Source organism: Mytilus trossulus, chromosome 1 (assembly GCF_036588685.1).
Source record: "Mytilus trossulus isolate FHL-02 chromosome 1, PNRI_Mtr1.1.1.hap1, whole genome shotgun sequence".
NCBI lineage: Eukaryota > Metazoa > Mollusca > Bivalvia > Mytilida > Mytilidae > Mytilus > Mytilus trossulus.
The window spans coordinates 97,551,762-97,574,531 of NC_086373.1; the positions used below are offsets into that span (position 1 = coordinate 97,551,762).

Here is a 22,770-nt window from a genome sequence, read left to right on the forward strand (position 1 = left end):
GATGACATCACTGATTATTTAACTTTTTGGGTCTCATTTTTCTGTAGTATTAGTACATCATTCTCTTTTTAATAAACAATTTCCAGGCCCTCATAAATTGTGAATAAACCTACTTTTTATGTCCTTATTTATTAAAACATTGCAACTTTCTTGAAAATAAATTTTTATCAGTCATAGGATGTCAATTTCACAGAAAACAAAATTGAATATCAATATTCTAGAACAAAAAAAGGTTTGTGTCCAGAGCAGTCATTACATAGTCTTTGGTGTATTGTAATGGAATGGTACTCCAAACGCATTAAATGAAGCTATAACTGTTTTTCCCGAATTTCTGTCCTTAAAACGGCCAATGATCTCTGTACCACCAATTTCGAGTTCAAAATCACCTGTCCATTCCATTGGCCATTCTTTGCCATCTGGTGGTGGAATTTGAACTTGTCCTAATTTCATACAGCCTTTTTCATCAATAAAATTGGGATCCTTCTCAGTTGTGAAGTACAGATCAAGGGTATGTTTCATTGTTCGTTTGGCTTGTCTATTTTTATCTTTGTAAGAATCTTTGATTGTGACTGCACTTCTTTCACCAACTGTCACTTCTTGATTAATTGTGAATAGTTTTTTGAAATAATCTCTGCACCACTCTTTCCCCTCCTCTTTCAGTCTCTTTGAGTCCGGGTCGCCTTTTTTGAAAGTTCTATAAGATCGAATGCCATAAGAATATTTCGCCATTCTTGATATCACCACAGTTGGATTATGTCCGAATAAAACGGCTCCTTTTAGTACAGCAAGTCTTGCCTCAGTTGGAATAATAACCTTAATATTTTTAAAAGATTCGTGATTTCGAATAGCATCTGTGACTATTACTGATTCTGAAAATCCTCCAACCATCACCATAGCAGGTGGAATATGTCCTAAATGTCTGCTGTCTAGAACTTGCTGTAAATGAGATATAATGTGCTGAGTAGTTTCCTTAAAGAAGCTAATAAAAATACGAGCTTTGATATGTAGCCTATCTCTCTGGTTTTCCTTCACTGACACTGTACCTGAATGTTGAGATGATTCCACAATATCGGCCAGCTTTTGCTTTTTATTACGAATAATCTCCATTACCCCACCAGGCATACGGATAACGACGTCATGATCGCGATCGGGCGTTACTTTACGTTTCTGTTCTTCAAAATCCTGTTGAATTTCTAGCAAATCACTTCTATAATCTCTCTTAATTTCCTCCATTATATTATTCCCAAGAACCTCTTCCAAAAATTTCAAGTATTTTTTATCTATATTAGTTCCTCCCCAGTCTCCTCCGCTGGCTCTGTCAATAGTTTTCAAATTGTGTTCTTTTGTGACTTCATTAATTGATATATCTGCGGTTCCACCTGCAACGAGATACCATTTCATCTATATTGAGCATAATCATTGCACAAAACTAATTTTGGATTTAAATGTTAACATATTATACCTGATTTTTTTTAAATCAGTTAAAAATGAGGTACTCTGATAATAAATTGTTATAATGATCACAATAACCTTATAAGGAATAAGTAAAATATGCCACTAGAATTTTAAAACGGGGAAAAACGGGGGGGGGGGGGGGGGGGGGCCGACATTTTGGCTGCAATTTCTAATATCAATAAATAATAGATGTAGTATGATTGCCACTGTCTACCAGGGGAGATAGAAATTTAAAATTTAACAACTGTAAAATTAAAAATTTTATAGTAAAAAGATTATTTACCTCCCAAGTCTACGATAATTATCTTTTTTCCAGGTTCAAAACAAGATAAGTAATTAGTTCCTCCTGCGACTTTCATGGTATCTATTGGCAACAGTCTACAGTATAATGCTGCAGCTTCTGGTTCATATGCAAGAGTTAACGACGAATGAGGTATATTGGCCTACAAAGATCAAACATATTACAATTGTATGTTCAATTTGAGTAGAAGTGTTTCTGACGTAATGTTATGTAAAAACATGTTTGAAGAATTGTCAAGGCAAATTACAGATGAAAATGCTACATTTGTGTTTATATAGAGAATAATACATGGCAAAATCCGTATCATATGTCGTATCATCCCGAGACATCAATATCAGCCCGAGGGCCTTTAGGCCCGAGGGATGATATTGGTCGAGGGTGATACGGCATGTGATACGGATTTTGCCATGTATTATACGCTTTATCATATATTTCAACAGAAGAGTTTTATATTATATGAACTGTTTTCTGATCCATAGCACTGGGTTACCTTCAGTTCTGCTTTTGTCTTGTTTCAAAGCTTTAAAATAACTGCTCAATTATTTATACGAAGCACCTAGGTTACCTTACAATCTGTTGTTTTGAAAATATTTTGTTTATTATTGTATTATTGAGTGTTTTGTATTTTTTATAGTTGCATTTAGTGTGCCAAAAAAATTGTTGTAAAAACTTGATGTTCGTGACGTTACATACCAAACAATGACGACATTCAAAGAGAAAAAAAAAATACGGGTTTTACCATGCGATACGGGGTATGCGATACGGGTTTAGCCATGCGATACGGGGTATGCGATACAGGGTAGGTGATACAGACTGGAAAAAAGAACCTTTATTAGATATACAAAATAGCTGTATTTTGTACTAAATATATGATAAATGATTATAACTCCTCAGCAAAAAGTAAAATCACAAAAATACTGAACTCAGAGGAAAATCAATACGGAAAGTCCATAATCAAATGGCAAAATCAAATAACAAAACGCATCAAAAACGAATAGACAAGAACTGTCACATTCCTGACTTGGTACAGGCATTTTCAAATGTAGAAAATGGTGGATTAAACCTGGTTATATAGCGCTTACCCTCTCTCTTTAATAACAGTCTCATCAAATTCCGTTATATTTACATGATGCGTTAAATATATAGTGAATAGTGTTAAAAAAAGAGTATAATCCATAATAAAATTAAACAACGTAAAGCTTGTTGTTCGTTGTGAGTTAAGGCTCCGTGTTGAAGGCCGTATCTTGACATATACTGGTTTATGTTTTACAAACTGTGACTTTGGTGACGAGTTGTATCATTGACACTAATGCCACATCTTAAAAATCTATTTTTGTAATTGTATTACATAATACATGAAGACAACACGAATCAAAAGTACATAACATTCAGAGAAGTATGGTAATGGTAGTTGATGTGATATGTTTAGTTTGTTTAGAATTTTTTGTGAATTGTATTATCCTTTTTATGTAAAAAGTAAAATAACAAAAATCCCGAACTCTGAGGTAAATTCAAAACGGAAGTCCCTTTTTTAATGGCAAAATCAAAAGACAAATGGATAACAACTTTCATATTCCTGACTTTGTACAAGCATTTTCGTAAGAAGAAAATGACGGATTAAACCTGTCACTTATATGACAGTCTCATCAAATTCCATTATGTTGACACGATGTGTGAACAAAACCAACAGAAATTATAGGTAAAGATGTCAAAAATAGGGATGCAGCAGTTAATTTTGTGTTATAATCTTTATCACTATGAAAACAAACCAATATATCAAAATCGAAAGTAAAGCATTGCAAACTCGATAAACTAGATATCATAAGCAATCTAATCTAAATTGATGAGTTCTAACGTGTACTCATCCAAATTCCTACCCGTTCAGCAGCTGTTCTCATAAACTGCTTTGCCGGATCTGACCAGATAGCCGGAACTGTGAGTACCCATTTTATTTGGTTATCAGGGACGTCTAAGTTACGTTTTTTAAGGTCGTTCAGTAAATGGTTCTTCAAGTATTTGATAGCTTCGGTGAATACAAGCAGAGCTGATATAGGTTTCTTATCCATGTCTTCAACTAAAGTTTTTTCATCCAATTCCTGAAAAAAATGGTTCTTTTAGTATATTGTCAGAATTTTCACAATCCATTTAGAAACATAGTAAGAAACATCAGTAAAAATTGTTGAACCCAATTCAATATGATAGATATGAGTTTACTTATTGGAAAAAAGAGAGTGTACTAACGAATGAAAAAAATTACAAACAAACTAGCTATGTTGGTTTCAAAAATCTCCTGTTGTAAAAATAGGATCTAGTAGTCTCTAAATTCTGTAATACGACATTATAATTGTAAATAAAGTCAGTCATATATAAGCGTAGCTTTTTAACGAGCATCAATGAAATTTAATCATATATAAGAGGAATTGCTATTTCAATAAGTTTATTTACTTTAGAACAATTTATCTACCTCTTTTTCCATCAATAACATCTTGAACCTTGTTACAAAATACCAATCCTCATGTTCCTCATTTTCTGCCAGACTTATATATTTGTTTTCAGCTTCGCGTCCAAAGGAATGGAACTTCTTTTCTGAGGTTAGAAGAACACACGTGGGTGTTTTGTATGACGGTCCATCTGGCCAGCTGTGGGACGTTATATTTAGTGGTTTGGATTTATATTGATGACCAAAAGAAAAGGCGTATCCACTATAGGTTGTTCCTATGTCTATAGCAACTACCAAAGTAGAATCTTGCGGGACAGCCATTACCTGAAACAATTTAGAATGTCATTAAGATTACTTTATTAATTTTTATTCTTTGCTGAGGTGATGTTTAATTATCGACGTTAACATAACCTATCCAATGTTAGTTATGTCACCCCTTTGAAAAAGGGGGGATATATTGTTATTCTACGATTTTTTTCTTCCACACTTTTTGTCCAGCCGATTTCTCGGAGATGCCTTGACATGTATTTATAAAATTGCACCATAATGACAATCCCCATGTGCAAAGTTGCAGGAAGCATGGAATGGTTCAAGATGGCCGCCGTTACCATGGAAACGGCAAAAATGTAAAAAAACGAAAAATGATCCAAATTACATAAAACTTTCAGAACTAATAACTCATCGATAGAAGGCGTGACTTCCATCTTGAGAACTTTCAAAATGGCTACCGTTGTCATGGAAACCGTCCAAACGTGAAAAAAACGAAAATAAATCCTTAATTAATTCATAGAAAATAAACCGCTACAGATACGACCAAAAAAACCGAAGTAGAAAACAGAAGAATAAACTGTAGAATTCATTGCCGTTGGAATTTTTAAGATAGCTGCTGTAACCATGGAGATAACGCATAAAGTGCACATGGGGCCCATATGGTAAAAAACGTCAAAGTAACATTTTTGTACAGATTTTAACCTCATTCCCGTTTAAATTATATTGTATTGTCATCTTCTGTGATTAAGACTATGTGCAAAACGTCTTCTAGAATATGCTAGAAGAAAACTAATACATAATTCAAAGTGCTGCTATTCTATACGAACATCGTGCTTAAGAGAGAAAATCGCCACTGAGAGAGAGAGAGAAACACGAAGAGTACACATAATTGACATTTCTGCACTTGCATTAAAGTACACATCCGTTAATTGAACACCTGCAAAAATATACACATTAGCTGAAATCAATCGATAAGCGTGTAATTAAATTGTACAAGATAAAATACATGTATCGTGTGATACGCGAGATATTGAAGAATAAAATGAACAGTTAGTATGCCGCTTCGTCAATATATACACATGTTGTCTGTCCAAGGTCCCCTCTAAAAAGAATAGTAATGTACTAACTCCACGATAATATACTTCAGTATCACGTGACACCACCTTTCTTCTTCGCGCGTGTGTCTAATTTAAGATTTTAAAGAGTTCTCCAACTATATATAGACATCACTCTTAGTCTACGAGAAGAGAAAAGGGGGGGGGGGGGGGGGTGGTCAAAGGCATGTATACTATACGTGCCATGTGACTTTGGTACACTCAAACTGGTTGCTGCTACTGTGACAAAGTCTAGAACGGGGTGACATCCTCCGCTATTGCTTGCAATGGCAAATCTAGTTATATATGTCATCAAAATAATAGAATATTGCATAATTTATCGTACATTCACGAATATTAACATTCCAAGTTTGTAAGTAAAACAAATATGATAAACAAGGTTAGTGTATATATAACTACTACGTATCCCGCATTTAGATCATAATAACCGGAATTTGTCCTTATATTGTTTTATAGATGTTGCCAGATTCTGAGGTTAATTTGAACAATGTGATTTGAATCAATTCAACAACATTCTATTTAAAAAAAAAAAACAGATATTAAAGAGCATATCTTTGTTGTCCTTTATCTTAGTATTCATCTCCAGTCTTCAATGAGTGGGACGTCCATTTGGCTCTGAGGATTTTATGTGTGTGGTTCCACGCCAGGTTCATATACAGGAACTTAAAACCCAATGCATGTGTAGGAAGAGTGTTACATTTTTTATACGAGATACAATCAACTAAATGATGGATTGGTACTTAGGTCATTGAAAGGCAAAGATTCAAACATGCTCTCATTTTCAGTTGCCATCCAATTTCCCGCTTTTCATCTCGATCAACCAACCCTGTAAAACCCTACCTATTGTATAATTCTGATTATGAATATGCATGATTATTTGCTATCGGACGTTAAACAAGTAACCAACCTAATGGGAAAAGATGGTATCGCGCTGTTCTTTCAATTGCATTTGTACTAGCTATTATACGATTTCTTTTTTTTCTTTTTCTTTTTTAATTTTCTTTTTGTTTATTTTGATTGGGATTTTTTTTTTTTTTTTTTTTGGCATATTGATCTGAAGACCGAAGTTATTTTTAATTGTGATAATTGTTGATCTAAATTATGACGATATTTGTTAACAACATTCTTGTGATAAAACAAACGTAGAAATATTTTGTTTTTTTGAGATAAATCATTAGCATACACTACAGGTAGAATGGGCGATCCAAACCTTTGTCTAATTCTTAGAAGATACTTACATGTGTTTTTAAGAAGACCACCCGCGAACGACCAAATCGCTTCTAATTTATATACATAAAGTGCTGAAATATAAGAGTAAAACAATTACTATGTATTACAATCTAAGCTTTATGTCATCATGTCATTTTTGAACAGTTAGAAACGCACTTATTTTGATTCGTCAGATTTGCTTTTATGAATTTTATACTTATTATAGTATTTTTATAATGTGCTTTCTAGGGTACATGATCTTATTTTCAATCGAAAATACCTCCTTATTTCAAAGACCAGTCTGTACCAATAAGTTCTTATACCTATACCAAACCTATTGCAACTAAATTTTTCAATTCCAAACGCGTTTTGCAGGATCTCGATATTGACGACTTCAAATTTAAACCTCCTGATTGCACTTGTGCTAGTTCCCAATTCACATTTAATCCTGCTGGCCACGTTATTACCGGTGACCTTAACATTGTTAATAACACTTCTCTACGAAATGTGTTATCGAAAGGTCCGAAATATCGTGAGCCTAAATCCATCAATTGGATATACAACTTTTGATGGATTCAGTCGAGGATTATGCCAGGCAATGGGCTAAGCGCGAGAAGGAAGACGTAGACACTCTATCCGAATGGATTAAGGCAGTGAGGTCGTTAATACAAATCAGAATAAAGAAACTGAATGGGTCTATCAATGCCCATGCTACGTCAATCTTCAAAGACCCAAATGTTGCTAAACACGTATCCGACCTCCATAATAAATAATAAACATGTTGTTTTCCATGCAGACAAAGCCTCAAATAACATTGTTTTTGTCTGTAAAAGTTCAGTATTTTTGTGATTTTACTTCTTACAGTATTGCATTACTAGCAAAGAAGTAGTAATCATTTTTACTCATTTTAGGTCAAATGAGGTTTTATTTGCCTCGTTTTATTGCTCTCCTTTTTGTTTTCCGTGGAGGGTTTTGTCTGGAACTTTGCCATGAACTGATCGACTTCTTGTCGTCTGTTTCTTACTTAATTTTCGATTTAGGATTTTGTTTACTCTAACGCATACAAAATTATAGATTGATTGTGTATCACTGAAGTCTATAATTCTTTATTTGATTACTGATTTCCAAAGATTAATACCTACATTATTATCTAAAAATCAATTAAAAGGGTCAACCGAAAGAAAATAAAACTTTAAATAGTAAGAATTTAAATATAAAGCCTACCATGACCATGATCTGGAGAGGAATTGGTTTGTATACTTCTTCCTTGTCAACAGATCGATAATCATTGAATTTTACAGACCAACGAATGATTAAATATTTCTTCCAGGTAAGTCTTTTGATGAAACATTTATTGAATTATATTTTTTAAAAAACCCAATTTAAAACTATTTTACTGAAATAATTATATGTTCAATCACATTTTGTTTATATACATTTTGCTTTCAGACAATTTATTTTTCCATATTAACGTTGTCACATTTAATTTCTTTTCAGAAAGTATGGCGACTGTAAATGATCCCGTATTTGTAGTAGTAGCAATAGATTTTGGAAGTCATGGTTCAGGATATGCATTCTCTTTTCGGTATGAGTTTGCAAGCAACCCTATAAACATTAGCACCCCCTACTGGTCATCAGAGAGTGGAGGAGATGCTACCTACAAAGCACCTTCCTCTATTCTTCTTAACTCAAAGAAGAAATTTGTTGCCTTTGGTCACGATGCTGAAGACAAGTACTCAACTATTTGTGAAAAGAATGAACAGAATTCATGGTACTACTTAAAAGAGTTTAAAATGAAACTGTATGAAGCTGTTGTTTTAGGACAGGTAATTCTTTTTCTTACATATTGCACACTAAAGTTAAAATAGCTATTGTTATAACATTACAAGTTTGATATCTAATAAATCACAAGTTCCAAATGACTTAGCAATAAACACTAGAACGACTAGGGTAGATATAAGACGGTTTAAATTCCTTATACGTATAAAATTACAATGTATATCAATCTATTTAAAAGAGAATAATAGATAAAAGAAAACTATTCAAAAAGGTTATTTTTTTGTGTTATGATAGTTGTAACTTTATTCTTTACAGGATATTAGAGATGATTTTAAAATGGAGGAAATGAATGGTAAAAAAGTTTCAGCGAAGAAAGTATTTAGATTAGCAATTAAATTCTTAAAAAAACATCTGCTTGACCAGTTTAAGGAAAGGAACCTTGGTGTGAATAATGATCTGATTAAATGGGTAATTACGGTCCCAGCTATTTGGAATGATGCATGTAAACAATTCATGAGAGAAGCTGCTGAAGGGGTAAGAACAAACAAAACTATGTTAAGTACAAGAACACATTTAGAAAACAAAATTGATTTGGCAGATAAAAATACCATTCCTCTTAGCGTACCTAGTCGACATCTTTGGTTTTGCTCCTTTTATAATTAATGCGATTCCTTCAGTTTTTATATTTTACCTTCCTAATATTCTTAATGGATTTATGAAATTTAAACATAGATAGACTAATATTGCATATTAATTTTCGGATTATCAGATATAAGTACAGACCTAATACACCCATGTATCCTTTTTTTATATAAAAAAAAATATTGGGAACAGTATTAAAGGGACACTAGCTGTCAAATTCATGTTCATTGATTCGACTCAAATTCTCATATATTTTTTTATTACATACTTAAACGTATATCCAAATCATAAAATGTCTAAAATATATAATTTACAGTGCATATGCTCGATGATATGTATTAACATTTCGTGTGTTTTTTAGTCTAGAACCATCATGGTGACCATCGGAGAATTTAAGATGGTTATATAAACCGATATTAACATAAACATACATCTAAATGAATAGCGAACTCGCGCAATTTGATTTTTCTAAGTCTATTTGATTTCACATTTAAGGTTAAAATATATATCCTAATTTTTGTTTCTACCTGCATTGGAATTACTGTGGATTCATCTCTTTTCGTGGGTGCCAATTTTCGTGGAATGATGAAAGGTGGTATTTTCATGACATTCAGTTTAGTGGATTTGCCCAAATCTGCATGAAAAACCTTATTGAAAATTTGTAATTCGTTGAACATTTAAATTCGTGGTTGACCTGTAACCACGAAATACACGAAAATTTGTATCAAATGATTAATATTGAATCCACGATAGTTTTGTTTTTTTGATCGAATCGGTCAATTAATTGTTTTCCTTGTTTCGCTTTCAATGTTGACATTCTTTTCGATTTATTAACTGAACACGCCCAATTCATTCGTAGCCCATTTTTAGATAAGGGGGTAAATTGGAGTTTACACGAATACGGTTTCAATGAGTTTAGTTTTTAAAACAGCCTTTTGTCCAGATATCCAGCAGAACTAAATATGTGAAACGTTATTGTTCATTAATCAAAAAACCTCTGTGACGAACCCTAGAGTCATCTGAAGTAAGTGGTATTCTGTTGGGCGATTACTAGCGTTTGCATTCTTTTATGCGACTATAGCACATGGAACGTCATCTGAACATTGAAAAAATATATGTAGTTTTAGTTGCGTATTGCAAATAATAACACACTTAACGTTCATTTTCTTTCAGGCTGGAATTGCAGGAGATAAATTCTGCATTGTGTATGAGCCTGAGGCAGCATCAATATATATGCGTCTTATACCTGTAGAAAAGTTTGTAGGGGAAAATCAAACAACTATATTAAGATCGTTTGATCCTGGCAGAAAGGTTATGGTAGTTGATGCTGGGGGTAATATAATTATTTAATATGCGATCTTCAAACAAAAACCATCATGACAATAGCTTAATATTGTGAAAAGTACAAAGCAAAACCAAGCATTAAAAATCAAAAATAAGTATATTAATTTGTTCAATGTTTTTTTGATGCACTGTTATTGTAAAAAGAAATCGAAATATAAACGAATAAAGATGGAGTTTTATTGCACCGTATTTGATTTAGATCGTATTCGGACAAATCTTTTAGATTTATAAATTACCCTAACGGTATGGTCTCGGTAAAGCTAGAAAATATGTACACAGAATATTACGTCTAGTGCAGTATACAGTTATTATTATAATTATTTCTTGATATGAAAATTTACCGACGGCAAATCGTTCAATCATTTCTTATACCCACATCTATGTTTTATCAACATAACCAAACGAGCGTATTAACGTTTTTAGAATAAATGAACCCTAAGATGATTTTTTAGCATATCAATATATTGATGTTTGTTCTATTTACATGTCATTTTTGAGTAGGTAGTACAGTTGGCATGTCAACTGTTTATAGGTTTAATAGTTCTATAGTTAACTTATTTTTTACTTATACCTAGTTCATTTGACGTATCAATTACAAATTGTAAGGGATACAATAATCATATAATTTTTTGTAGGTGGTACTGTTGACATATCTGCACAAGAAGTTTTACCTGATGGTCACTTGAAAATAATTCATAAAATATGTGGAGGTTCGTGGGGTGGTGAATGGGTCAACCAAGAGTATCGCAAATTACTTAAGAAACTGATAGGAGGAGATGTATTCCTGGAATTTAAACAAACACAAGGATTAGATTATAATGAAATGATGAGGTGCTTTGAAATCCTTCAAAGGAAATGAAAACTCTGATATATCAACTAGATTTCCAGCCAACTTAGCAGAGCTTTTAGAATCGAAGACGGATTGTAGTATTTCAAACATGATAGAAAATTCTCGCTTCAGTGGTAAACTTAGGGTGAAAAGAGACAAACTATTCATCAATCGAGAACTATTTCAATCGTTTTACAGTGAATCAATTTCAATGACAATTAAAGAAATTAAAGATATTTTGAAGCATGACAGATGTCGTGACGTATCAGCTGTTATGTTGGTTGGGGGGTTTTCAGAATGTCCGATGTTACAGAAAGCTATTAAAGACGCGTTAGAATTAGAGGTTTTCATTCCAGTTGAAGGTGGATTATCTGTGTTAAAGGGGGCTGTAATCTATGGTCATGATTCTTCTATAGTAACATCTAGAGTGTGTAATTATACGTATGGCGTCAGCATAAGCCTTCCTTTCAAGGAAGGAGAGCACCGAAGGGAAAAATATTATAGATGGGATAATGAAGACTGGTGTAAACACCTTTTTCATGTTTGTTTTGTTGAGGGTCAAGACGTTCGTGTGGGGGATAAAGGTATGATTGAGATTAATAATACTTTTGAAAGTGAAGATTCCAAAACTAAAAGAACGGAACCTTTTACTGTTGAAATTTATATTTCTGATGACAAAACGCCAATGTATGTTACAGACGAAGGATGCAACTTACATGCAAAAATTCATATCGACCCCCCTAATGGAATATGGCCTGTGCATGCCTTTGGATGGGTAGAACTTGAAATCGCTGGCACCGAAATGATAGGAACTTACGTGAACGCAAAAACAAAGGACCGAATATCAACGAGGTTTGAATTCCTTCCAACGGGTTATAAAACATTAAAAGGAGAACGTGAAAGAATGCATGCAATGGATTGACAGACGTCAGAATTTCTATAAATGTTGTTCATACTACTTTAAAAAAATTAAGAATACTAGTCATAATACTTGATTAAAATTGAAAGTCTTTTAATTCAGTTGCTTTAACATTAAATTTATATTCGGGATATTGTATACATTTGGCTTAATCGTTAAAAGAAAGTCGACATACAAATTTAGAACACAAATCAATTTAGGGCGCCTGATTAGGATCGTAATTTTTCCATTTGTTCAAATGGTTGATTTTCCAGGTTTGTTTTACTTCTGAGTTTTGAATTTAACTTGGAGTTTGTTCTTTTAGTAAATCTTTTTGTGTAGACGACAGTCTAATGTTAAATAATCAGTTTGGATCTCTGAGTGTGTCTTCTAGTTTGGTAATTCAGATGTGCTTTTTTTTTTAATTCAATGAATAATGAAGGGTACCACAAAGTTTGATTTGATATGACACAATGTGAATTATTATTTATCATTATACAGTATTCATAACAGCGCATTTTATAATATTAAAATTACCCTAAGCGCTCAAAAACATATATGCATTTACATTTATAAGTATTAACAATAAAATATGAAAGCCCATGTTATAAAATCATAAAAAACAAACAGAATTTCAAAAAAATGCATATAAAACTATTAAATTTACTGATAAACAATAAATTCTATATAAAATGGGTATGGTAAAGTTAAGGAGATATTAAAACCATACCAATAAAAGTAGGTTAAAACTTCAAAAATATTTGCTTAAACATTGTAAAGTTACATTAAATGATGTGTGATCTCGTCTGAAAGATGAAATGCATGAGTATATTTTTCTTCGGTTTTATATTTCATTACTCATGTGACAAGGCTGAATACTTTATATTTGTATTTTTGACATTACAAATGTTGTGTATAAAGAAATTAATGAAGAGGACATGATTGTTTATGTTTAAATTCATAACGGTTAAACATGCGATTCTTAAGAGACCGTGCTTGGATGAAAATAAGGGACCCGTGCAAATTCTCTTATAAGCTATTAGAAACGGTAAAGAAAAAGGGAAAACAAAACCTTATCGCTTCAGTAATAAAGATATAAAGTACCAGTACAAATGAGATATCATTCTAATTGAAATCCATTCTATGATATGTTCAGTGTGGATTTAACATGATTTAGAATCGTATTTTACTCCTTATTACTAAAGGGGCGTGAAAGATATAAAAGGGAAATTCAAACTCATAACATAAATTGATAATGCCATGGCTAAAAAAATCCAACAGACAAACAAGAGTACACAAAACATAACATAGAAAACAGGGATTGATATCAGATACTTCAGAGGAATTAACAGATCTTGCTCGACATGTGGCACCCATGTTACTCATGTTTTAATACAAACCCAGAAATAAGTATAATTCCGGAAGTCACATTTGAGTAAAAGGGAATTTACTGGTATCTTATCAAGTGATGCTTGAGATTTGTTGGTCAGTATCGGAGTCAGTATTAGTTCAGCCAGCGTATCGCTAGAAGATTTTATTTTAGATTAGAGTTAAAGAAGTAAAACATTTGACATTGTTCACATTCGACTCGAGTGTTTGTTGAAAAATATAACATGCGATATTCAAATCATTGTTCAAAACACTAAATATTAGATTTGTATATGTAAAGTAACTTACTTCAGTTAATCAGATATTTAAGCAACTTTAGATATACATTTTGATAACAGCTTCCCGTTATGCTTCTCTAGATAGGTAGACGTTGACGTTTGTCGTGTACCAAGTCAGGGATACAGCAGATGTTATCAAATAGACTGTGTCTACGTATGTCGTCAATTATGTTTGAGGGTTGTTTTGTAACATTTTAGTGCTTCTGTTGTTCCGTTGTTTTCCTCTTATACTTGATGTGTTCCTTCGGTTTTGATTTGAGAGCCGATTGTGTTTCAGTTAAATCAGTTTATGACAATTGAACAGCGGTATACTACTGGTATCTTTTTTAACAATCAGATGTCCACAAGGTCACGCTATTGTTAGTTGTTGTTTAGTTCTCAGAATTAGTAGCAAGTTATATAAAAAGCTTATTTGATATAAAATCATATGTACCTTTTTATTGTAGCGATTCCATCGTTTGTTAGTCCGAATAATTTATCCCTCGAGCGAGAGAATTATGTGTAAAGTATGTTTTCATTATATTATACCTAATTATATGTGCTATTTCAAATACTTAAAGTTTAAATATCGTATCTGATAATTAATATTCGTTACATATTTCTATAAAGTTACAAGAATTTAAAAGGTTTATCAGTCTGAAAATTTATTCCCTCCAGTGGATCATATATATATATAAACGTTTGACTGTGATTTAATACCACTTCGTATTTTAGATAATGTATACAATTTGGCCAATTCTTCATTTTGAAAACTAATTAGTATAGAGTTAAAAAGAAAGTAACTGCAATTCATTAATTACCTGAGAATAATCCAGTTCCAAAGTCTGTTAGCAAGTTCAAGCTCGTCAGTCACGGATGTTATCAACTTCCTTGTCTATCTAATGGTCATATGACGTCAGAAAAGAACTCTTCATAACTCAAGGTACAGTAGCATAATTTAATTAAGGTTTTAAATGGCTCTTGTTTTTTAACTTCCTTAAGTATATATTTTAGTACGAATTTTTTTTGTTAAATTCTTCACGATTGATAGCATATTTCCTTCTACAACCTCTTATTACGTATATCAAATAATCAGATATGACAAATTTAAATCTACTGTGGCTGTCAATCAATAAAGTTTTAATTTTAAGTTTCAATGCTGTATATTTCAATAATTAAACTTCATGGGTGACAAGTAGCAAACTTATGTGGATTATATCTTGAGACTGAAATACATCATTACAATTTAAGGACTTTATACTCAAAACGGGATGTCGAAAGTCAAAACAAGATTGGTTGTTGCAGCAATAGACTTTGGGAGCCACGGATCTGGTTATGCTTTCTCTTTTCGACATCAATTTGATGCTAACCCAATTGATGTATCATCACCAATGTGGTCCCCAGAAAGCGGAGGTGACAGTTTTTATAAGACTCCATCGGCCATGCTGCTTGACTCCAATAAGAATTTGGTAGCTTTCGGACATGATGCAGAAGACCGCTACTCGGTAATCTGTGAGGAAAATGAACAGAATGCCTGGTATTATTTGAAGGGTTTCAAAATGAAATTATATAGAGCGGTGTTGGAAGAGAAGGTAAACAGTTTGTTTTATTATCCTATAAATATTATCAAAGGTTTTCAATAATTGATCCCAAACGGAGTTCAATTCGGTTATATATTTTATATATTGATCATCAATAAGTACTAATCTACTGTTGCTCTGATATATGTATTTATGAATAGTATGATAAGTTTTATATCGTACATACCTGTCGCTATCAAAAGCTGAATGTATATAGTAAATTAATTATCACCTTGAATAGACATGCAACTGGTTGAGTACACTTGGTATCGTTGATGTATTATGAAAGTTTTATTACGTTCGCTTATTCTTTTGTTTGTCCGACCGTCTTATTGTTCGTTTTTCATTTTACTTATGTAACCCAACCGAAGCGCTATTGTGTGACTTTTGGTAATAACTTTTGGAGGACATAGGTTTCGTCATATCCTTCTCATTATAGTACACATTTATATCCGTTTCAACTCCTTAACCCCTAATCATATTATGATGAAACTTTCTCACAATCTTTAACACATTGTATCAATTGTACCTCAGTTATTTTATTGGTCAAAAACTTTAAAATATAATTTCTACTGCAACTACTGCCACCACTACATCTACGATAATATAATATAAGAAATGGTACTAGTTATAAACAGCAGGCACTGTGATAAAAGTTCACAAGATGTTATTCCCAACCTGTTTCCTAATGAATTTTTGGAAAAATATCCTTCGCTAAAGCATTGACTTTGTTATTGTTTTCTTTGGGTGTACCTATTTTTTATCCCAAATACATCCGAAGCCGTTCAATAATGAAACTTTCTCAGAATGTATATCATATAATGCCGTTGTGTAACTTATATTTAATGGTTTGAACGGAATTTTTTTAGAGCATATTCCTTACTAAAATATGCACATAACCAGAGCTTCATCTAGCGATACCCATTTTGCACCCTCACCTTACCACTCCTCCTAAACCCTTCAGTAAAGTATATTGAAACTCTCTAACAATTTTCCCCAAATTAAAGCATTATGCACCAGCTATACAAAAGAACTAGTCAAAGATACAAGATGTATAACCGTGATCGCAAGACGCGCTTCGTAAACATAAGACTCAGCAGTACCGCTATAATAAAAAAAAGTGTTCAGGTCAAATAAAGTATGTAATTAAAGATTATTATTTGATTTCTGGTCGGATTATTTTAAGGGATTTTTAATTAGTAAATCATAGACTTGCCAGGTTGGGAATAACATCTTGTGAACTTTTATCACAGTGCCTGCTGTTTATAACTAGTACCATTTCTTATATTATATTATCGTAGATGTAGTGGTGGCAGTAGTTGCAGTAGAAATTCTATTTAAAAGTTTTTGTTAATAAACTAAGGCCGTGTTCACATTGACCTACACTCGGTGTTGTGTTGGTGTAACTCACACGTAAACTAAACAAAATTACGTTCCCATTGATAAAACTCAATGTTTACATGTAGTTTAAATCATGTTTTGTCGAAACGCAGTCGATGGTCAATGTAGGCCTTGTGTAGATTAAGTGTACACATAACAAGGTTTTTAGAACATGCATTTTACCATGTATATTTTTTAAAGAAGAAACGATTGTTAAATAAAATTGATATTCATAACAATTAGTAATAAAGTTCAGAAATATTTGTATAAACTACTTGATATATTTAATTGTTATAAAACAACTTTTATCAAGACTCAAAGTATCATCATTGCCGAACAAATAATTCGTTTGAAAAGTTCTTCCCTGATCGACTGCGCGTACACAATAATAGTTGCCACTGGTCTTAACTCAAACAACGATTCACTCATAAATACATTTGCATCGGAACTAAACACATTTATTCAAAAAACAGTTGTTGGCATGACACGGGTTATGTTATTCTCATATTGTTATGATGGTATGAAACTAAACCCTAATGGGAAGGATTGTGCCTGATATTCATATGATGAAATCATAATTTTCAATCAGTTTAATTGAAGTCTGGAGCTGGCACGTCAGTTAACTGCTAGTAGTCTGTTGTTATTTATGTATAATTGTCATTTTGTTTATTTTCTTGGGGGGGGGGGGGGGGGGTTCTGAGTCAAATTTTTCGAGCTAACGTTCAAATATTTGTTTTCAATATTTAACACTGTAATAGATGGAGAAGCTCGGGATTCAAAATATTTTTTTTGATAATCTGTATGACCAGAATAATTTTTTCTTATCAAAATAGGGATAAGAATATTTTTCAAGGAAAAAAACATTCTCCCCTTTTTTAAGTCAAATTGTCGTTCCCCAACTTCTAGAAAACTTGTCCGAAATATTTGTCATTCGGTTCTATATTTTACGTTATGAACATATAAATGACATATAGTTTACAAGAGTGAACAAATCTTATGTACAGGTAACTAAACAAGGTGTATAGATGTGAACAAATTTAATGTGAAACCAGGGTACACTACATTAAACTAATTGTAAACATGTTTACTGAACATGGCGTTAGGTGTGAACACGGCCTAATTAATGACTGACATGCAGTTAATCCATTTGGTGACAGGTTCGTGATTTGATCCAATACATTCAGGATCAAAAGTTTTGTTCCAAGTTGAAACTATGTGTATTTGCGGAAAATATTCAGTTGAAGGGGATATTAATGCATAATCAACAAAATTACTGCGTTTAAAAAGTTGTACAAGATGTTAAATAATACTTCTCTCAATGAAATCCCCATAAAGGAAAAAAAACATATCTTAAAAATAAACTGAAAAACTTTTAAAGTTTATATTTGTTTTGTTCACACATCGTTATCAATAATATGGTAATTTTTATAAATTTCCTGTTTTCAAAACTTTGAATTTTTCGAAAAACTAAGGATGTTCTTATCCTAGGCATAGATAACCTTAGCCGTATTTGGCACAACTTTTTGGAATTTTGGATCCTCAATGCTCTTCAACTTTGTACTTGTTAGAATTAATAAATATTTTGACTTGAGCGTCACTGATGAGTCTTATGTGACGAAACGTATTAAATTATAATCCTGGTACGGTACCTTTGATAACTAATTATACTAGTGAGATGTATATTTAACTACAAAACCATAATTAATCCACCCTTTTCTACAAAGGAAAATGCCTTTAACAAGTCAGTAATATGACAGTTGTTATTCATTCGTTTAATGTGTTTGAACTTTTGAATTTACTATTTTTAGAGACTTTCCGCGTTGAATTTTTGGGGAATATTTTTGTGATCTTACGTTTAAAAATATATTCAACACACAGTATATTACCAGGTTAACATGCGAAAAGGAAAACTAATCCCTTTTCTTGGGGTCATAGATTGTAGTTCATCAAGATTTTTGCAAATCAATTCGATAATTCAATCATTATTTTTTACTCTATACATTACTGTAGTATCAATAATTCAGTGTACAAACTGAAATATCCAAAGGTGAAATAATTCTTTATTCTCTCATTTTTTCATTCATTCATTTATTTATTTATTCGTATTCATTTTAGTACACAATCAAGTGTTCAAGCACTTTCTCAATCAAGTATAGATAAAACTCACGGTTGAACTATTTAAAGCTTTTAAGATGATTTGTTTTTGAAATATCCGATATTCTCTTCTCTGATTTTCAAACACAATATAAGAGTGCATGTGAAAGATTCGTTCCTGGATCTACGTGTATTCAAATATCTCAACATTTATTCAATATAAAGGACCAATAAATTGTTTAGTAATGTAGATTTTACTAGTATTGTTGTAAGATGTAAAGATACCGTTTGCTTTTATACAAGTTTTGTGCACTTCAGTAATTATGTTTGAAATTGAACTGAATTGAACTCTGTTTTCATCACAACTTACGTAATCATCAGAATTTGAATTACATGCATTTGAATTGAGGTTTGTGCTCAATTAAAGGAGACTGTTACGTCAAAATTATATTGCGAAAGATATGTTAATACATTGGGTATATACAAAAATCTGTATGCATCAATACTCATTCTATTTTCACTGATATTTAAAAAATTTAATCAAATTTAAGATGATTCTCCGAGATACTAATAGGAAGAGTTATAGTTTAACGATTTGATACAATGGCGATTGGATAGATTTAAATGTAGGATTCCCACGAACTTAATGATAACAAGAATTGTATCATGACAAAGCTCACAAAAATACCTCATTTTTTCTCATATTTGAATAAGTTTTGCCTTTGAATGAAAATTTCATAGTGTTGATATAAATTGCTTTTCAGGATATTCGAAAAGATTTTGAAATGAAAGATATCAATGGTAAAGCTATATCAGCCAAATTAGTTATAAAACTCGCAATTCAGTACCTTAGAAAACATTTACTTGACCAGTTTGAAGAAAGAAATATTGGAGTTGATGCAAATGATATAGAATGGGTTATAACAGTCCCAGCTATTTGGAATGATGCATGTAAACAGTTTATGAGAGATGCAGCAGAAGAAGTGAGTACCAAGTGTGTCCTGGTAGTACGAACTAAATAACAAGCAAATGGTCCTAGTAACATATAAGCCATAGAAGCGAGCAATTGCATACAATGTGGTATATGGAATGGTGCGTATGACTATGAAGGACTGCCATTGACTCAAAAATGGAAACAACGATAGTTAAAATGCATTTAAATATATAAATCACATTAATAAACTAGGAAGCAACAAGAACTCAGTATGGTACAAGACTAGGTGTTCCGACAAGGTAAACAAGCGAAGTTGACACATTTGTCATTAATCCTTTTTTAAAGTCCCCCATCTATATCGAGGAGAAGATCAACATAGGAAGCTCACCTTCTATTTTTTCGGATATGTCTTCAATGTCACGCTAACTGGGATAGATGTCAGACAAGCACTACATGATATGCTGTTTTTATGTACATGGTATTATCAATATATTTAAATGAGAAATTAAACTAGTTGGCAAGATGCTTTCTTGTTTATCTCTTGAGAGCAGATTTATTTTAAATGTTGCTACATACGAATAAAAAAAGTATCCAATCAAATACCAAATATTTGTTGTAATCGTTTTTCTAAAAACTCATCTACTATGTTGTTGATCAAAGTTCTGGTATATTTATGTCTACGTGATTGATCATCGCCTATGTAACTAAAAAATTATAGAAACAGGATAGAACAAAAACTTTAATATCACATGTTGGCAAACTTACGTTTAGGATGGAATATATCAATGCTCTTCAACTTTGTACTTGTTTGGCTTTACAAATATTTTGATATGAGCGTCACTAATGAGTCTTATGAAGACGAAACGCGCGTCTGGCATACTAAATTATAATCCGGGTACCTTTGATAACTATTTACTAATCAATATTAAAAATTCTAGATAACAGTTATGTTTTAATATACAAAATGCCAACTATAAGCGATAAACATCAAGTATGCCTAGGGTTACATAGTGAATAGATATGCATTAACAATAAAACTTATTATATTTCAGGCCGGTATACATGGTGATATGTTTTCCATTGTGTTCGAACCGGAAGCTGCATCTGTTTATGCTAGGCTTTTACCAGTTGAAAAATTCATGGGCGAAAACAAGTCGACTATTCTGAAGACTTTTGATCCAGGAACTAAATTCATTGTTGTAGATGCTGGAGGTAAGACCTTTTTTTACAGGGACGAGAATATTGTAAAGTTTAATTCTAATACAAGTTAGAGTGATTTTCCACTGTTTTATATCGTCATAGTGAAAGTAATGAACTACTGAATTATCAACTTGAAATATCAAATACTGTTGTTATCATAGATCTTTATAATTCAAATGTCTTTGTGTTTTAAATGTTCTGTTCAAACAAGAACTTTAATTATAGAAATCTATGTTGTAAATATAGTAAAATACCTAACCAGATGATACTTTAATTAATATATTGTAGGCGGTACAGTTGATATTTCTACTCAAGAGGTCGCACCGAACGGCGAATTAAAGATAATTCACAAAGTATGTGGAGGCTCTTGGGGTGGTGAAATGGTCAATGAGAAATATAGAATTGTTCTCACAAAACTTGTTGGAGGTCCTGTTTTAAAACAATTTAAAAGGGAACAAGGAGCAGATTATAATGAGATGATGAGAGATTTTGAGCGTAAGAAGAAGACATATAAATTAAACAGTGCAGAAACTGTTAATACTAGATTTCCTGTTTCACTAAAAGATATTATAGCCGATTCTGTAGATAGTTCGATTGAGAGTATAATAAACGAATCGACTTTTAAAGGTGAAATAAGCACAAAACGTGATAAAATGTATATAAAACCCAATTTGTTTCTAACATTTTTCAAGGAATCATGTAATCTGACAGTCGAAGAAATCAGATCTGTTCTCAACCATCCACGTTGCGAAGACGTCTCCGCTATAATGATGGTTGGTGGGTTCTCAGAGTCTGAAGTTTTACAAGATGCTGTCAAAAAAGCATTTCCAAAATTAGACGTTTTTGTTCCGGTAGATGGAGGTCTTTCTGTTCTTAAAGGTACTGTCATTTATGGACATAATCCAAACATCGTTGCTTCGCGAGTATGTAACTATACATACGGTGTTAGTTTAAGTGTTCCGTTCAAAACAGGGGTTCATCCTGAAAGCAAAAGATATACTTGGGATAAAGAAGACTGGTGCCGGCATGTATTTCATGTATGTTTTACGGCCGATGAGGATGTTAAGATAGGGGATATTAGACAAATTGAACTGAACGACACGTTTGTTACCGCAGATTCTCAATGTAGACGAACACACCCGCTCAGAGCAGAAATATATATTTCTGATAAGCAAGATCCAAAGTATGTTACAGATGATGGCTGCCAAAAACATGCCGTTATTCACGTGAAACCACCCGGGGGACAGTGGCCTGAACAGGTCTTTGGGTGGGTAGAACTAAAAGTAGCGGGAACTGAAATGATTGGAACCTATGTAAATGCCACAACAAAAGAACGGACTTCAACTAAGTTTGAATTTCTACCTTCAGGTTACAAATTCACCAAAGGAGAAAAGAAAAGATTGTTTGATCCCGCGGCCTCCGAATGATTTGGTTGAAAAATTTCGTATACACGCCACCCGCGTTTCGTCTACAAAAGACTCACCAGTGACGCTCGAATCCAAAAAAGTTAAAAATGCCAAATAAATAACGAAGCTGAAGAGCATTGAGGACCAAAATTCCTGAAAGTTTTGCCAAATCCAGCTAAGGTAATCTATGCCGGAGATAGAAAAGCCTTAGTATTTCAAAAATTCTAAATTGTGTAAACATATATTTT

The 22,770-nt window shown here is 32.5% G+C and overlaps 4 protein-coding genes across 5 annotated transcripts; 3 read left to right on the forward strand and 1 right to left on the reverse strand.

Moving 5' to 3' along the window:
- Positions 1-110: 110 nt before the first annotated feature.
- On the reverse strand, positions 111-14,882 carry LOC134692391 (heat shock 70 kDa protein 12B-like). 2 transcript variants are annotated; one of them, XM_063552843.1, is made up of 6 exons: positions 14,750-14,882; positions 6,820-6,882; positions 4,221-4,520; positions 3,634-3,852; positions 1,739-1,898; positions 111-1,379 (listed from the first exon to the last, which is right to left on the reverse strand). In XM_063552843.1, the coding sequence occupies exons 3-6, from the start codon at positions 4,515-4,517 to the stop codon at positions 253-255; spliced, it is 1,803 nt and encodes a 600-aa protein (XP_063408913.1). In that variant the 5' UTR covers positions 4,518-4,520; positions 6,820-6,882; positions 14,750-14,882; the 3' UTR covers positions 111-252. The 2 variants fall into 2 exon arrangements, with proteins under 2 accessions (XP_063408913.1, XP_063408921.1); XM_063552851.1 differs by lacking the exon at positions 14,750-14,882 and adding an exon at positions 14,383-14,482.
- On the forward strand, positions 7,962-11,414 carry LOC134705072 (heat shock 70 kDa protein 12A-like). The gene is made up of 5 exons (XM_063563843.1): positions 7,962-8,120; positions 8,288-8,616; positions 8,885-9,103; positions 10,385-10,544; positions 11,191-11,414. The coding sequence occupies exons 2-5, from the start codon at positions 8,293-8,295 to the stop codon at positions 11,412-11,414; spliced, it is 927 nt and encodes a 308-aa protein (XP_063419913.1). The 5' UTR covers positions 7,962-8,120; positions 8,288-8,292.
- On the forward strand, positions 11,494-12,306 carry LOC134705083 (heat shock 70 kDa protein 12A-like). The gene has a single exon (XM_063563853.1). The coding sequence runs from the start codon at positions 11,494-11,496 to the stop codon at positions 12,304-12,306; it is 813 nt and encodes a 270-aa protein (XP_063419923.1).
- A 6,614-nt stretch (positions 14,883-21,496) lies between the features above and the next one.
- Positions 21,497-22,543, forward strand: LOC134705093 (heat shock 70 kDa protein 12A-like). The gene has a single exon (XM_063563863.1). The coding sequence runs from the start codon at positions 21,497-21,499 to the stop codon at positions 22,541-22,543; it is 1,047 nt and encodes a 348-aa protein (XP_063419933.1).
- The last annotated feature ends 227 nt before the right edge of the window (positions 22,544-22,770 follow it).

What these genes read in the sequence shown, in the direction of transcription:
- LOC134705083 (XM_063563853.1), top strand. Translation starts at nt 11,494, where the DNA reads ATGATAGAAAATTCTCGCTTCAGTGGTAAACTTAGGGTGAAAAGAGAC.
- LOC134705072 (XM_063563843.1), top strand. Translation starts at nt 8,293, where the DNA reads ATGGCGACTGTAAATGATCCCGTATTTGTAGTAGTAGCAATAGATTTT. An exon ending in AAGCTGTTGTTTTAGGACAG is followed by an intron (nt 8,617 to 8,884) that starts GTAATTCTTTTT and finishes TATTCTTTACAG; the next exon opens with GATATTAGAGATGATTTTAA. An exon ending in TATGGTAGTTGATGCTGGGG is followed by an intron (nt 10,545 to 11,190) that starts GTAATATAATTA and finishes AATTTTTTGTAG; the next exon opens with GTGGTACTGTTGACATATCT.
- LOC134705093 (XM_063563863.1), top strand. Translation starts at nt 21,497, where the DNA reads ATGGTCAATGAGAAATATAGAATTGTTCTCACAAAACTTGTTGGAGGT.
- LOC134692391 (XM_063552843.1), bottom strand. Translation starts at nt 4,517, where the DNA reads ATGGCTGTCCCGCAAGATTCTACTTTGGTAGTTGCTATAGACATAGGA. An exon ending in TGTTATTGATGGAAAAAGAG is followed by an intron (nt 3,853 to 4,220) that starts GTAGATAAATTG and finishes CATTTTTTTCAG; the next exon opens with GAATTGGATGAAAAAACTTT. An exon ending in AATTATCGTAGACTTGGGAG is followed by an intron (nt 1,380 to 1,738) that starts GTAAATAATCTT and finishes ATCTCGTTGCAG; the next exon opens with GTGGAACCGCAGATATATCA.